The sequence below is a fragment of the Molothrus aeneus genome, chromosome 2, assembly GCF_037042795.1.
Source record: "Molothrus aeneus isolate 106 chromosome 2, BPBGC_Maene_1.0, whole genome shotgun sequence".
Lineage (NCBI taxonomy): Eukaryota > Metazoa > Chordata > Aves > Passeriformes > Icteridae > Molothrus > Molothrus aeneus.
This window is the reverse complement of record NC_089647.1, coordinates 53,493,216-53,508,244: the sequence shown is the minus strand read 5'-3', so window position 1 is coordinate 53,508,244 and position 15,029 is coordinate 53,493,216. Positions and strand designations below refer to the sequence as shown.

General features: G+C 40.0%; 1 protein-coding gene across 4 annotated transcripts in view; it reads right to left on the bottom strand.

Moving 5' to 3' along the window:
* The window catches only part of CAB39L (calcium binding protein 39 like), a 59,982-nt gene that overhangs the window by 26,327 nt on the left and 18,626 nt on the right, over positions 1-15,029 (bottom strand). For all 4 annotated transcript variants that reach the window (XM_066544984.1, XM_066544985.1, XM_066544982.1 and 1 more), the window contains one exon: positions 8,009-8,157. In XM_066544984.1, coding sequence (XP_066401081.1) covers positions 8,009-8,110 — 102 coding nt within the window. In that variant the 5' untranslated portion in view covers positions 8,111-8,157. The remainder of the gene's footprint in view (positions 1-8,008; positions 8,158-15,029) is intronic.

Below are 15,029 nucleotides of genomic sequence, written 5' to 3'. Positions count from 1 at the left end.
GCAGTGTGTAAATGAGCATGACTGTGTGATAACTTCTAACAGCAGAAATCTTGATGTTCCTTACCATCACTCAGCAAAAGAGCCTATTTTTACCTCAAATGTTAGTCGTGTGTCACTTGAGATATCCCACAGAGTACAGATGGGATTAACCACAGGGGTTCTATCTTATAAACTAAAGCTCTAAATCTTTACAAGAGCTAGGGAAATATTTTCATTTCAAAGGCAAAGCCCATACATTTTTGGCTTTCCACCCTTTCTGCTGGGCTGGGTGTGAATATCTCTGGCATTCTGTAGTTTAAAAAAACCATTAATAATTTTGCTTTTCAGTATAAGCAGTCCTTTCTGATATGTAGAAAAAAGGTCTGCAGGACTCAGCTTTAGGTTTAATTCTCAAAAAGGAGGCAAAAAAGTGCAGTGTGAGAAAATGAAACATAGAATACTGGTGCTGGTGGGCAGAAGTGGCCACCACAGCTGCATTTCTCTAACCACCTGCCATCCCATCCACTCCTCTCTTCAGCTTTTCCACATGCAATTTACATTTCATGTGCCATTTCCTCCCCCTTCACAGCATCTCCATGGTCTGTGTTTTGATGTGCAACTCTCCACCAAAAGTTATTCACGGTCAAATCTAAGGACTGCTCCTCAGTGGATATCCCCCACAATATATCTGGAGGAAAACCATAATCCCAAACACAGATTCTTAAATTAACAGCCTTCGTTTTGACATTTCCACTTAATCTCACAGCAATTTTAGAATAATACTTTAAGTACATAAGCACTGTTTCTGGGATGGAAACTTTCTTAATACTCAGAGAAAAAAGACATTCCAAGATCCAAAGACCCAACATCTGTCCAAAACAAACAACAAAGCACATTTATTCACTCAAATACATGGAAAATACAAGATGACAGAAACATATCTGCATAAGAAGTCAGACCAGTCCTGAGCCTCTTTAGGAAAAATTGCAAAAACCAACAAAAAGCTTCAGCAAGACATCCTCACCCCAGCTGCGTCCCAAACAGAATTTCAGTGTCAAAAATTAAAAAGGATTCACTAGAAACCCCTAATTCTGACTTCTATGCTATTTTTTCTTTTCAGTGGCAAGAGCAACAAGAGCAAAGTGCTGCAACCATCACTCCAGCAGAAGTTAGAGTGCAAAAGAAACAATTTCATGAAATATCAAAGCATTTCAGCCATTTGCCTCACTCTTGCAATTAGGCATAATCTTATTTCCTGCAGATTGTCCTTTAATCCCTTAGGTACAAGTCCTTTCCATCATGACTGAATTTATGCCATTATATTTAGAGAGGCTCTTGTGAATAGAGAGGAAAAAAGAAGGAAAGGAGAAAACTAAACACATAATCCTAAACAGAACAGCTTATACATAAACATACTAATGTCAAAAGTGGGATATGCTGAACTTTGGACAGTCAAAAGTTGCAGGTAGGGACAAAAAAGTGAGATTGAAATGCAAGCTGATTCCCAGCACACACAGACGAGCATTGCTGTGCCTGCACAGGTGTCAGGATGTCAACCTCCTAAGCCAAGTTTCTGGTCTTTCCAACAAGTCTCTTTCCAACAAGAACTGACTCTGCATCCACAGAATGTAGTTTATAATGGCTATCAACCCACAAGAGGTTTTTGGGTCCATTTTGAAAGACAGGATTTTGTGTAAATGTTGAAATCTAACAATCCTTGGGTTACTCTGCCAACCCTACTGGACTAGATGATCCACAACAGCCTTGGAGATGGAAAACAGACAGTATAGACAAGCCTGCATAACTTCTCTATATTAAATTATAAACATGTTCAACATCCCCTCCTCATAAAGCTGATTTTTTGTCAGTTTTTATGTGTCTTTCTAAACCTACCAACAGCTTCAGGCAGAGCTGGAAATTTTATAAGTTGAAGATTTTTGTCTTGGTTTATTTTCCTCACACATCAAAGTTTTGTCACTGTTGACATAACAGGAACATAACAGAAAGAAAGGAACTTAGGGAAAAATGATTCCCTGAAATTCTATATGAAAAAATCTTCCCCGAAAGACTGATTGATCTTCAAGTGTGGGATTGACTGTCGAGGGGAGAAACACAAGAATATGACAAATAGGCCCATACAGGTTCTGTATGTGTACCTAGCACATTTCCAGGTCCAAAATCTCTCTATAAACTGTTTCTCTCTTGCACAGCAGCAGACAGTAACACACAGAGATGCCTGCCAGTGCGATGTTAAATACTCCAATGTGTGATTCAGTGATCTGCCAGTACTCCATGCTATATATTGCAACTAAAAGCATAAAGCTCCTTGATTCGGTCCTATCTGGTTTAAAAATATTCTCACTGTGTGATTCAAACCAATTTTTCTCCTAAAAAGCAGTGCCAATGCAGCTCTCTCTACATGGAGGATTCCCAAGAAAAGCCATTAGCAGAATCTGAATCAAGCAACCACGTAACTTCAGGATCACCCCAACTGACTTATTCTTGATGCAATTTCATGCTGAATGGACCTACAGGGACAAACTGTGGGTATTTTGGATCAGGAGGCCTGATGTCTGTTATTTAGCAAAACATTATGGACCTGTACTCAAGGAAGCTGGCAAAGACAATTTGGGCAAGCAAGCACAGCAGGGAAACGCCTTTTAAAAGGATGTATGATCAAATGGACAAGACAGGTTTGCCCCACCTGGACATAAATTCCTTTCCCACTGTTAAGGCTGCACTTAAGACAGAACTAAAGGTTCTGAAAGTCCTTAAAAATAAAAGCAACCAGAAGAGACAGGTTTAAACTCTTGGCACCAGAACCTGATAGTATCTGGAGTTTCTCCCACCTCTAGAGCAATAACAGGCCTTAGCAGAACAGGGAAGCTGAAACATGAAACGCTCCACAAAACCCCAGGACACACAGAGCTAGGGGGAAGGGGTGCCAAACCCTTCTTATCTCATTCCCTTGGTTTCAGTGTGCAGCAATGAAATGGAAAGCAATTTTGCAACTGGTTCTGGCAGCTGCAGAATCGCATCCATGGGTATTCACGTTCCCGGCAGTCACGCAACTGTTCTTCCATGCAAATGCACACAGAGCCCTCTGCATGCACCTCATCTCACACACCAATCCCCAGAGCTCTACCAACACAGCAGCCAGCAAGGTGAACAGCAGCCAGGAATGGTTTCCTCGTTGCTATGTAAAAAAGCAGGATTTATTGATAGAAGTATTTGTTCCAGATATCTTGAAGTCTTTTAATTGCAGCCGAAATAAAATGCTGCTCTCCTGACCCTTGAGAACAGCACCAAATTTGTTACAGCACGTGGAGATGAAAGAGAGGACAGATTGCAGTGACCTACCTGAAGGAGCAGTCTCGTTAGAGAGATTTAAGTGAAAGGGGCAGAAGTGCGACACTTCAGGTTATTTTTACATCTCGCTTCACTCTGCTTCTGAGCACTGACTAAAGGCACTGCAGCTTGCAGTTCTGCCTGACAGGAAAGCACTCAACACAGTGCTCTGAACCTGCTCTCATGCATTTGGGGTTCATTTCCCACAATAAACCCTGGTCTTGGATCGGCTATACCAGAAACTGCAAATCTTTCAGCCCATCTAGACCACATGCAAAGATTAGACCAAGTTTCAACCAACCTCACATCCGTTTGTTGCACTAAATTTAAAACCTGTGACACTTGGAAGGCTTTTGCTGCAGGGCAGGTTCAGAAAATGTTACCAAACCTGTAGGCACCACAAATGGCACTGAGTCAGGCTGCCACACCCCAAGGTGTTTGGTTAGCAGCAGGAGGGCTATGTGCTCAAGGATGTCCTTCAGTGACAAACTGGATGCCACCCACACTGCTTGGTGCTGACTGGGCTCAGCAGCTGAACACAAGGCTTTGAGCAGTCAGGATGTCACACTCTTTTTTTTGTGAGTTTGGTCAGGCACCCTTTCTATCAATGTTCCTTTACAACAGCCATCAACAAAGACACGGTGACACACCAGCAATAAATGAAGCAGTGTGACCAGAGCGTCACATGCTGTCCCTTCTTCCTCAGGTTCAACAGGTATGGCCTCTTGGTATCATGGTTTCTCTTCACCTCTACTTACATGCATCCTCCAAATGCTATAGGAGTTTGTACCAGAAAGAAGACAGCTTAAGCTCTGAAGGCTTTCTTTCCTATGTATTTAAATACTTTCCTGTTTTTCTAGGCAGTTCCAGAGTGGACATTTCTCATTAAATTCAAGGACTGATCAATTCTACATAACTGAGATTAAATTGTAATGACATTTATACAATACTGCAATAAAACTTAATTGTTCTTCACCACATCAAAGCCCAAACAGGATGTCAGCAATTGTATATGCTTGAAGAACACCTTATTTCATTTCAGATGTTGGAAGAGAGGAGGATTGTTGATAAAGAACATTTTAGTCCACTTTTTCAGCTCTGTCTAACCCTACTTAATCTCCCAATTATTGCATTAAACCTGCCAGTGCTGCAATCCCTCATTTAAAATAGATATTATTTTTTAAAATTTGTAAAAACAAGGTATTAGAAAGAGCACTTCAGAAAAAAAGGAGAGTCAGATATGCTGGCACTTCTCAACCTGTGGTCTATCAACCATCAAAATGTAGCTGAGAAAATGGCAAAGCTTTAAGCACACATATATCCATGCAAGCAAACAAACAAGAAAGCCCACATAAAAAAATAGGAACCAAACATAAAAATTTAACCTGTTTTTCAGTTGGGAGTGTTTAAAAAGCATCAGAAAGCACTATGGCAACACAACACATTAATAGTTTCAAAAAAATTAGACACATGGAGAAAGTGGGTCAAATTCAATCCTTATCTAAGGAGACAGATGCTAGTGCAGTCAATAGAGTTTAGCTAAAGCCTGAATGGGTACTATTCCATAAGTAACAAAAAGCATCATGAAGGAAGAGTGCAAACCTATGTATATTATGTGTGCATGTGGAAATGCCTCAGAAAATATGTATAATTTCCTTTACACTTACAACTGGCTTCTCGGCATTCTGTCTATCAAGTTATATCCTCCACCCTCTTCCCATTACCTGAGAAGTCTTAACTGCTCTGCTGCAAAGTTCCCTCTAGCTGTGCACTCCATAGCTTGGCAGGAATGATCCTTTCTGCAATATCTAAAAGCATCCCCTCTAAGACATAGATGGTTCCTGCTGAAAGTTGCACAAAGTTGTATTAGAAGCATCAAGCCCCTCTCTGTCTGACCTTGTGCCCTCCTGGCTGCCCATGGCATCTTCACCTCATACTCACAATTTCTCAGCTGGAAAGGAAAGGAGGTTCTCTGCCAGCCCTGCAGTTAATTCAGGCTTTGTCTCACTTCTCTGCCAATTCTGCCTGTATTAGCAGCTTTTATCCGTCTCAACCCACATACCACATTGGCTGTACTACAATAACAGCTTAATTGTCACAGGATAAATCTTGTTTAAGCATCTGAAGCAAGTCCTAGTTGGAAACTACTTTGCACGCAAAATCAGGGATGCTCTGGAGTTGTACCTGGAAGTACAACTGGGAACTTTGGTTTTATGGTGAGGCATAACAATACTCTTTTAGTTCTTACAGCAGACTAGGAGCTAGAAAGCTGAAAAATTGGACAGTCCTGAGTCACAAACTTCCCAGGTCACAGGGCTACAGGGTCCAAACCCAGCTCTGAGACATCCAGGGTCTCTGGCTCTTGCAGTAGCTAAACCTCTAGGCCCTTTCATGAAAGTTTGACAGATTTCTTCTTCCTCCAGAAGTCAAATTGGAGGTAGACTTAAAAACCTTGCTAGGTTTTCAAGAGCACAGAGTACAGCACTGTGCTTTGTTTCTCTGCTTCTGTTTTCAGCTGCATTTCTCCAATCATTCTCATGAAAAGACATTACTCATTAGCATTACTGAGAATATTTTGAAAACCTGTGGGCCACTGAAAGACTTCCCATTGTCTTTTCTTCTCCAACTCAAACTGCAAACAACACTTTGAAATGGCATTACTAAGTTCACAAACCTGAATGGATAGCAGCTGGTGTGATTGGGCTGGGTGATTTTGCAAGAGCTATTTTTCCTGCCAGTTTTTAAAGTTTATCACCATCTCAGTAGTAAAGGCAGTCCTTATGATTTACTTCCATAAACTCAGGAGAATAAATTTAGTTATTTTCTTTAACAGGAAAGAATTCTTATTTCAGGACAGCTCAGTGGAGCAGTTTAGATAAAAGGCAGAACTGCTAAGGAGTCTCTAACCTTTCCTTCTGCAAGGAAAAGGACGCTATGTGCTTCCTTGACATTACAGTACAAAGCCCTGAGTCAACAGGCCACATAAGCTTAAACCAACCCAAAAAAAGGCTTTCCTCACCTTCTCCCTTGCTGTTGAAGGGGCTGCCTTGTCCCTCTCTCTCCTCTCCCCTGATCACTCCCCTTCAGCCCAGAAACAGTCTCTACCCCATAGCAATGAAGTACAAAAAAACTAAGTGAAAATCAACCTCTTCCTGTAAAATAGGCATCATTGAGTTCATGAGCTGTTTCCATTCCAATACACCAGGGAAGCATTCTGTGTCTTTTGCTCTGTGAGGAAAACACACACCAGCTGTTCTGACTTTCACAAAAAATTTACATTGAGCAGTCATCTAAGAAGTCTGAATTTCTCCTTGTCACTGACACCCAAATATACAAACCAGCTCAAAGCCAAAAATTCTCAAAACCACAACCCTGAGGAATCACTCTGCAAAGCAGATCAAAAAGAAATTCAAGTATGGAACTTCTTCTTTGAAAGTCTTCTTTAATCAGGCTCCAAAGGATTAATTCAGCAGGGCAGAACAGATTCTGTTGATTTATTTAGTTATTATTTTATGTTTTAGTTCAGAGTCAAATTCTCTCCATTCTCAGGTTACTGGAGGTATTTCAGAATGAAACATCAAATACCAGAGACCCCCCAGAAATCCATGTGACTTACCTTACATAATTAACACACTCTGAGCTACTTGCTTTGAACCAAAAAGTTTCAAGAGGATTTCACTAAGGGTGCAAAGGGCTCCATGCCTACTTTTTGGGTTGGGTTTGTCTTTGTACAACTTCCTGCACAAGGTGGGGGAAGCACAACATGCACACACGCAAACATCAGCTCCATGGCAAAGGTATCAGTGTTCCTTATCAGCTATTTCTGCTTCCACTGACAATCACTTTTAACTTAGTCTATTGTTAACCAAAACCATATATTTCTACTACAGCAATAGTGTAGAGGGTCAGAGTCTCAGATTTAAAAAAAAAAAAAAAAAAAAAAAATATATATATATATATATATATATATATATATATATATATATATATATATATATATATATATATATATATATATTATATATATTATACAAGCTCAAATTCCTAACTGGGAGGATTTTGTGTGTTGCATTGTACCTATTAAGTGGTCACTGGAAAAGCAGCAAAAGTAACTCCAGTCTGTGTCATGGAATTAGAAGAGAGCAGTAATATTAGCAAAAGCCTAGCACTATAAATAGAAAATGAGTAGCACAGCTCTTTTAGGAAGCACTGGCACCCAGAAAATTAGAAAGGATGAACAGAGTGAGATCTCTTTTATACAAATCTGGACACATATAACTTTCCTGGTTTCTGGAAACTATGCATCAGAAGTAGAGTTTTTCTCTGTGGGTACCCACACATTAATTGGCAACCTCATTTGTTATCCTGCTAACACCATTAACAGTACAACAGTTTTCACACAGCCTTCCAAGCTGTTTTGCTAGATTCATCACTGTTTAAAGTAGGGGGAGATCAACCCTTTGTTTTGGCTGAGGCTCCTGGATCTCAGCATTTTCTGCCTGAGCCCCAGATTTTATGTATTTTATTTATGCAAAAGCCCCCTGATTTCAGCAGAACCATTCAAACACACAGGCAAGCACTCACAGGATCAGGGCAGCGACCAAACACAATGTTATTCCCATTATTCTGCTATTCTCCCAGCATAAAAACATTATTGGTCTTCTACAACATTACCTCATACCTTGTCTGTCTTTTTTTCTTGTTTCTCCAATATGGCCATGTTTTCTTTCAGAACTTTCACAATCTCAGCAGGATTTTTGTGCGATTTACTAAACAAAGGCATGGTCTTCCTTCACCTGGATTTCTTCCTTCAGGATAGAAGAGGACTGCCTTAAGTCAAACAACAAGCAAAAACAGCTTTTAAGGCTTATACAAAAATGCAATAAAAACACACATAGACACTAAGAACAATAAAAGGTTGCACCTCAAGCACTACATTTTGCTTCAGCCACCCCGTGGAGTAGTGAAAGCTCTCATGTGTAGTTCTTGCAAGTTCATTGGGGATTCATAAGCTACCATTAGAACACGAAAAGCAACTACTCAGCACCTGCACAGGAGTTGGATGCTTCCTGCAGGAAGCTCTGACCTATAGGTCAGCACTCCAGCAAGTCCATGCCCATGTCCAATGTATTTTGGACACTGCACATCTGGCAGGCTCCACTAAATTTCACATATGGGTCACTAGATTTCACATATGGGTTTCTGTCAGACTTCACCAGCTCCATCACAGTGCAGAAAACCAACTCTAGGTGCCAGCACACCAAAAGCACTCCTTGTTTTAAGCATTGCAAAATGGAGTCCCAGCTTCTCTGCCATCTCTCCTTCTTCTTCTGTTGCTTTGCTTTGTCTGCCATGGGGACCTTGAGAGAAAGCAGTTTAAGCTATCCCCTAAGAGACTTCAAGAATCTGTGGGTCAGATCTCACTGGTGTAGAGCATTGCCTGAGTTAAATAAAGAACAGAGGATCAGGCCCAAATATAAACACAAACATATTCATTACATTTAAATGACAGACTGAGCATTTTAATGAAAATGGATTGTTTGTATAATTTGAAACATTCTTCTTCTGTATGGTTAGAAAGGCAAATACTACATCACTGTATTTATATATGAAAGAAACCAAGTAGCTCAGTTTCTGCTTAGGCTGTGAATTCTTATGGGTTTTGCTGAGGGTCCAGTACAAAGATCTATTGAAGTCAATGACTGACTACAGATGGGAATATGTTCTGGTTAGAAGCCCAACACTGTTCTGGACTGCATTCCAGTTTGTACAATAAAAAAGAGGTAAAAGGGGGTGGGGGGGGAAGAACAAAAAGCAAAAAATAATCTCAAACTTTCATCTCCTTCCACAACAAAATAAAAACATCACAATTCCTCCATACACACATTTGTAAAATTAGTTGTGAAAACATAAATACACAAACAAACCACTTCAATCCCATTATTCTCCAACATTTGCTGTTAAAAAAAAGCTTGATATGAGAGGTTTCAAATGAGAGAACTAAAGAAGTGCAATACACACAGTGTAAAGAAAACCCAGTGGTCCCAAAGAACCAGCTCCTCTCATGCTTCATTGTTACTATGGGCACACTACAGAGTCCATCAGGAAATATGATCCCATTTGAGCCATACATCCATGTGTTACTAATCCCCAAATAACCTATGGAATTAATACCCAGATTAGGCATACATTCTATTGCAACTATATATAGTAACCATATAAAACAGCCAAGTACAAAATTAATTCACACTTTAAAAGCAAAATCTATACAGACTTTGTCCTAATATCTTATTAAAATAATTTCAAAACACTTCTGCAGAGTATCTTTACAAGAAGAGTTTCTATGACACACAGGAAATATTTTTGAATGTCTTATTTAAACCAAAAGTTCTTTTACAGTGTCCAAAATAGGTGAGTTTGTATTTAGCTTCTCATTTGTTGCTAGGTCAGTTTTACAGGAATATTTTCACATTCAGTGCCTGAAACCTCACCACTTTTGAGTTCCTATTTTCAAGCTCCTCACGGTCCTGCTCAAACTCATTTTTATTTCTCCAGCTTTGGCTACATGACCTTCACTCCTCAGCTGAGCTCCCAGCTGCAGAATCCTGCTCCCATGCAGCTGCAGAATCCTGCTTCCATGCAGCTCAGAGGTGCAAGTTTTGGCACCAGCAGTCACCAGAGCAGAATCCCACCTCAGCCTGACAAGGTGCAAGGTTGAAGCCTGGGTGCACTAACAAGTCACCCTTTGGGGCACCCACAAGCACTGACAAAGACTGTGATGACAGTATTACACAATAAAATTGTTTAGATGCTGCTAGCAAGCGCCAAGCACTCCGTAATCCCAAATGTGGTGCAAATAGAAGATTAATAATTCACAATACACTTTGAGAAGGACCTGATTCTGCATGTTTTTATTATCCTGAAGGCATGGCATGAGGACGTGATGATGCAAGAGACAGAGTCTGAAATCAGGAGCTTAACAGGGAAGTTGCATTTCAGAAAAGAATTCTTTTCATCCAGGGTGGGGTAGGTATATTCAGATTGCTAAAGTCATCCCTTCATCTTTTCCTCTCGGAAGTCTTCACACAAAGAAAAGAAAAGGGGGCGATAAATTGATTTTTTAAATAAGGTACCCATGAGCTGAAGGTTCTGAGATGTTTTTAAAAATGAAGTTCACATTTCTAACTGAAAAGCTGACAATAAACTATTATTTCCTCTCAAAAAGTAACTTACATGCCTGTCTAGAGTAATGTGTCTGTATTTCAAATAACCACTAATTTTGCCATAGAACCAGCACTTTTCCACTGCATAGTTCCAGTATCTGGTTCCAGCAAGTAACCAGAGCACTGCTCAGTGATAAAGCACCTTTTTTTCCCCCTACATACCCTACCAGCATCTTAATCACAACAGCAAAAACACCAATAATAGGGCAGGAAGGGACTCAAGAAATTGTTTAATTCATTGCTCTGTTGAACAGAGCCAAGTCTCTGCATTACTTCATTAGATACAAAGTTTTAGATAAAAAGCAACGTGGGAAGAGGCACAGATGTGCATGAAACAACACTTTTGGATTTATCCCTTCCCAGGATACAGTTTTTAACCTGGCAGAAGATGATCCATCACTTCAGAAAATACATACTGGCAGCTGCAGAACCTTTTAGTTGCCCATGCAGGGATCTTCTAGGGGGGCACGTGCTGTTCACAACTACAGGCAGAAGCACATGGGGGTAAAGTCACTCTGCTGAGATTTAGGAGTTGTATTCCTTAGTCTTATGGCTGGTCATCCTATAAGGCAAGTGGCAAAAGGAGGACGCCTGTCCTCCAGCTTTGCTCCCCATGACTGGAGTTTCCAGAACCAAAGAAAGCACAAGCTCTTATTAAAGAAGCTTTTATCACAGCTGGGCATTTCTGTCCTGTCCTCCTCTTTGTACCAGCTCTCTGCTCTCTAAGCTTTTTCTTGGAAGGTCTTCTGTTCAGTAGAGGCACTAATTTGGTTTAGAGGTCCTATTATTTACATCACTTATTTTCAGTATGTTTTTTGGAACTTGTTTTTTTTTCCAGGCATCTATCTAGTCCTCTGTCAAGTTTGCTTGAAATTTCACAGCAAGTTCAAAAGGTACCATGAGAAGAGAATTGGGATGAGAAATGGACAATGTGACCACATAAGCCTCATTCTCTCTAGAAACCAGTCTAAAAATAACAGAAAAACTAAGAGAAATGACAACTGAAAAAAATGCAACACAGGCTCACCAAAGGTAGCTCATACTACAATTCCTTATAAATATATTTTAAACAGAAAACAGAGTAGAATCCATGTATCTAATGTGGAAAATCACAGATTTGAATATAGTACCAAAAATTAATTGAAGAAGAAAATTATTGTGTCATCTGACTGAGAAGGCAAGAGCAATCTGTGGATGGGATCATATTTAGAGAGGTACAGGAATTAAGAGCCTATCCAAAAGTTGTGGTGACTGAAAATAGAAAGATATTATCAACACATTACAGGACTGGAATATCATTACCTGGGAAACTGGATGGAGTCAAGAACAAAGGTAATAAAAATGGGATAAAAGTTAAGAGTAGAAGGTATAGGATAATGCTGAATGGTAGATGAATCACAGTTTGTAGATGCTCCAGATCCCCAGAAACATTCAAGATCAGATTGGACAGCAACCTGATCTAGTTAAAGACATCCATGATAGAGGGAATTGGACTAGATGACCTTTAAAGATTCCTTCCAACCCAAACCATTCTAAGAATATCTGCTTCAAGCTAAGGACTTGCCATGAGAAATGATGAAAACAAGCAACTGGTGACATATACAAACACACAAGTACTTTACAGATGTGAGACAGATGCAAATTTGTGATGAATCACAAAAATAATGGTCAGTAGAAATGCAAGGGTATCTATGCCTTTGTACACAGTGTTGATAGACCTTCATACAGAACACTGTACACCCAGAGTCAAGTAGAATCAACAGAAGTTAGAGTGGGTGGAGAGAAGCACACTGGATGGGCAGAAAAATGGGAAGACCAGCATGTCTTGGAGGCTAAAAGTGCTCACCTTCATAAGTTTAGAATAAAAATACAGGAAAGCAGAAAAAGTTATTTCAGCTTAAATAACAATAACACTTTATTTATGCAGAAGCAAATGGCTAAAAACTGCTGATGTATAAACTTCAGCTGGAAATGTAAAGGTTTCCACCCATTGGAGCTTTGAGGTTTTGAAATGACCTAATCTACCAGGCACACTACAGAGCATCTGTTCATAAATTTTTGACAGTGCTGTCTGGCAGCAAGGGACAGGACTGAATGAACCCCTTTCTTTCCCACTTTCTAGGAAAACTTTTCCATCTAATGGTTATTCAACATATGTTTTCATAACATCAAAAATGGATTGTGGACACTCCTGAATTCATAATGGAGAACCAGCCAACTTGTGAAACATTTAGTTTTGATGATGTTATTTCAATGGTGCTCTTGAGAGGAGCTTATGAGACCAAGGAAAGAAACAGCTGTATCTTACCAGACCAACTCTCCTGGTCTCAGAGATTGTCTCTCTCAGTCATGAGGAAAATGCCTTGGCAGTGCTGTAGGAGGAAATGAAGTTTCCTAAGCCTGCTGTTTCCATCAGTGTGAACATGACATTTCAGACACCAGAGATGGAGTGTCCAGCACATTTTAGAAACTCTACTTTTACAAAAATACTTCGTGGAATACCATTCCATCTATGTTTGGGAGAAAAAAATGGCACTGATTTCATGTTAGATAAGCCATAGAAACACCAAAAGGAAACAATAATGAACCACTTTCTAAATGTCAGCCTGTTTCTGTTCAAGTCAGGAAACAAAAAAAACCACACAGACCAAAGCAGTGAATTGAATCCAGAGCTGGATGTGGTTTACAAGACATGACTTTTAGGGTATTCAGTAGCTTGTAAGATTTAACATCCCTTCATATTCAGGGCATACAGTCTCTCAGAGGTCTCCAACTCTACACACATTCAACAAAGATGGAAAACACAATTTCAAAAAACCTATCTACCTACTTTTATTCTGTCTCCTCCGCAAAGGGAGAAGCTGAAACACAGAGAGATGACAAGACTTACCCAAGGCCACATGCAAAAAAAATCAGTGGCTGTGTCAGGAATGCAACCTAGATCATGTGACAACAAAGCCGACACTTTATCAGGCTTCAAAATATCTCTTCTGCCAGTTTATCTACTCATAAAGAGAATGTACTAAAAAAAATTCAGCACAGCTATAAAGTACAGAAAGAGATCTAGGTCTGATTGTAGGCACTCTCCACAATTTCTCTGCTTTTAAGTCAAATACTTCCTCAAAATATCATAGTGCAACTGAACTTGTAAGCACAATGAAAGAAAAATGCACACAGCAACTCTGCTCAGCAGCCCATCCCACTATGAAGTGACTCAGTGAAGCAGCTCAGTAACAAAGGCTTCTTCCTGCCCACAAAAGCAAGAATGGAAGAGAGCACATGAGTCCATCCATGCACTCTTTGCAGATGCTCCTCTGGACAAAATATTTGGTCTCCAAAAATAAATGAGAAAAAAATTTTCCTTCCCATGGAGTATCAGACATTTGTCTTGCCTTAGCTCCCAACCTTCATCAAGTTATTGATCAGAATCAAAACACTTCAATAACTCATATCATGTGAGAGTTTCTGGAATGGAAAAAAAGACCTTCATTTCCCAGTCACTGCAGTGTACCTATGACCCACATAGGTCCTGGTCCCAAGTTAGAACACTTTCTTCATCATCTTGTCTAATTCAGTCTCCACATAATGGAAGAGGTCCTCATTTCTCTGTCCTGCCACATTTGGGAAAGCTGTTGCAATGACAGAGCAATGCCCCCAAACCAGGAGATGGAAGCCCCCATGTGTGGTAAGCACCCAGAGAAGCCCAGTTTGTCCTTTCACCCTCCCCAGTGCAGTCTCCTCACACAACCCACGTTTTACTTGAGATGCAGAAGGAATCTAGGTTATGGAACAAGCAACTACTCTGCAAATTCTCCTTATGAGTTGCAGATTTTGGAAGGTGCACTGCAAATGAGACAAAAGATTAACAGAAGATGGGATTGTTTTGTGGTTAGGGTGAATGAATGTCATCCATCTCTGCTTGGCAACTTGATTTTTCCAAAAACTCAAGAATTTACTCATCATAAGCTTTGATGTTGCCTACTTGTTGCATTACCTGAAATGAAGATGGATATTAGCTGAAACTTCACCTGAACACACAAAACATCACAGTAATGCCTACCATCACCACACATGTCACTTTTTCAGCAGATGGTAAGCATCCTGAAGATCAGACATGGAAAAGAAGTAGGCAGCTCTGCCCTTAATCTGATCACCTCTACAGAAAGAGAATAATAATATCACACCATTGTTCAATTGTGTTATGAAACTGAAGGCACTCACGGTGATGCTCCACTCAAGCGCTACGGTGTAGCTCTATGGAAGCACTCAAAAAAATTATTAACTCTCTTTATCTGAGTGCTTGAATGCCACTTTAGTAAAAAACAAGAAAAAAAAACCCTGTATGTACAGTCTTTCAGCAAACACAGGGGATAAAACGAAACACCAAAAAGCAATCTGGTCACTGAGGCACTCTATTCTGATAGATGCTTTGTTCTGTGATGGTGACACCCTGCTCCACATGTATTCACATCCCTACAG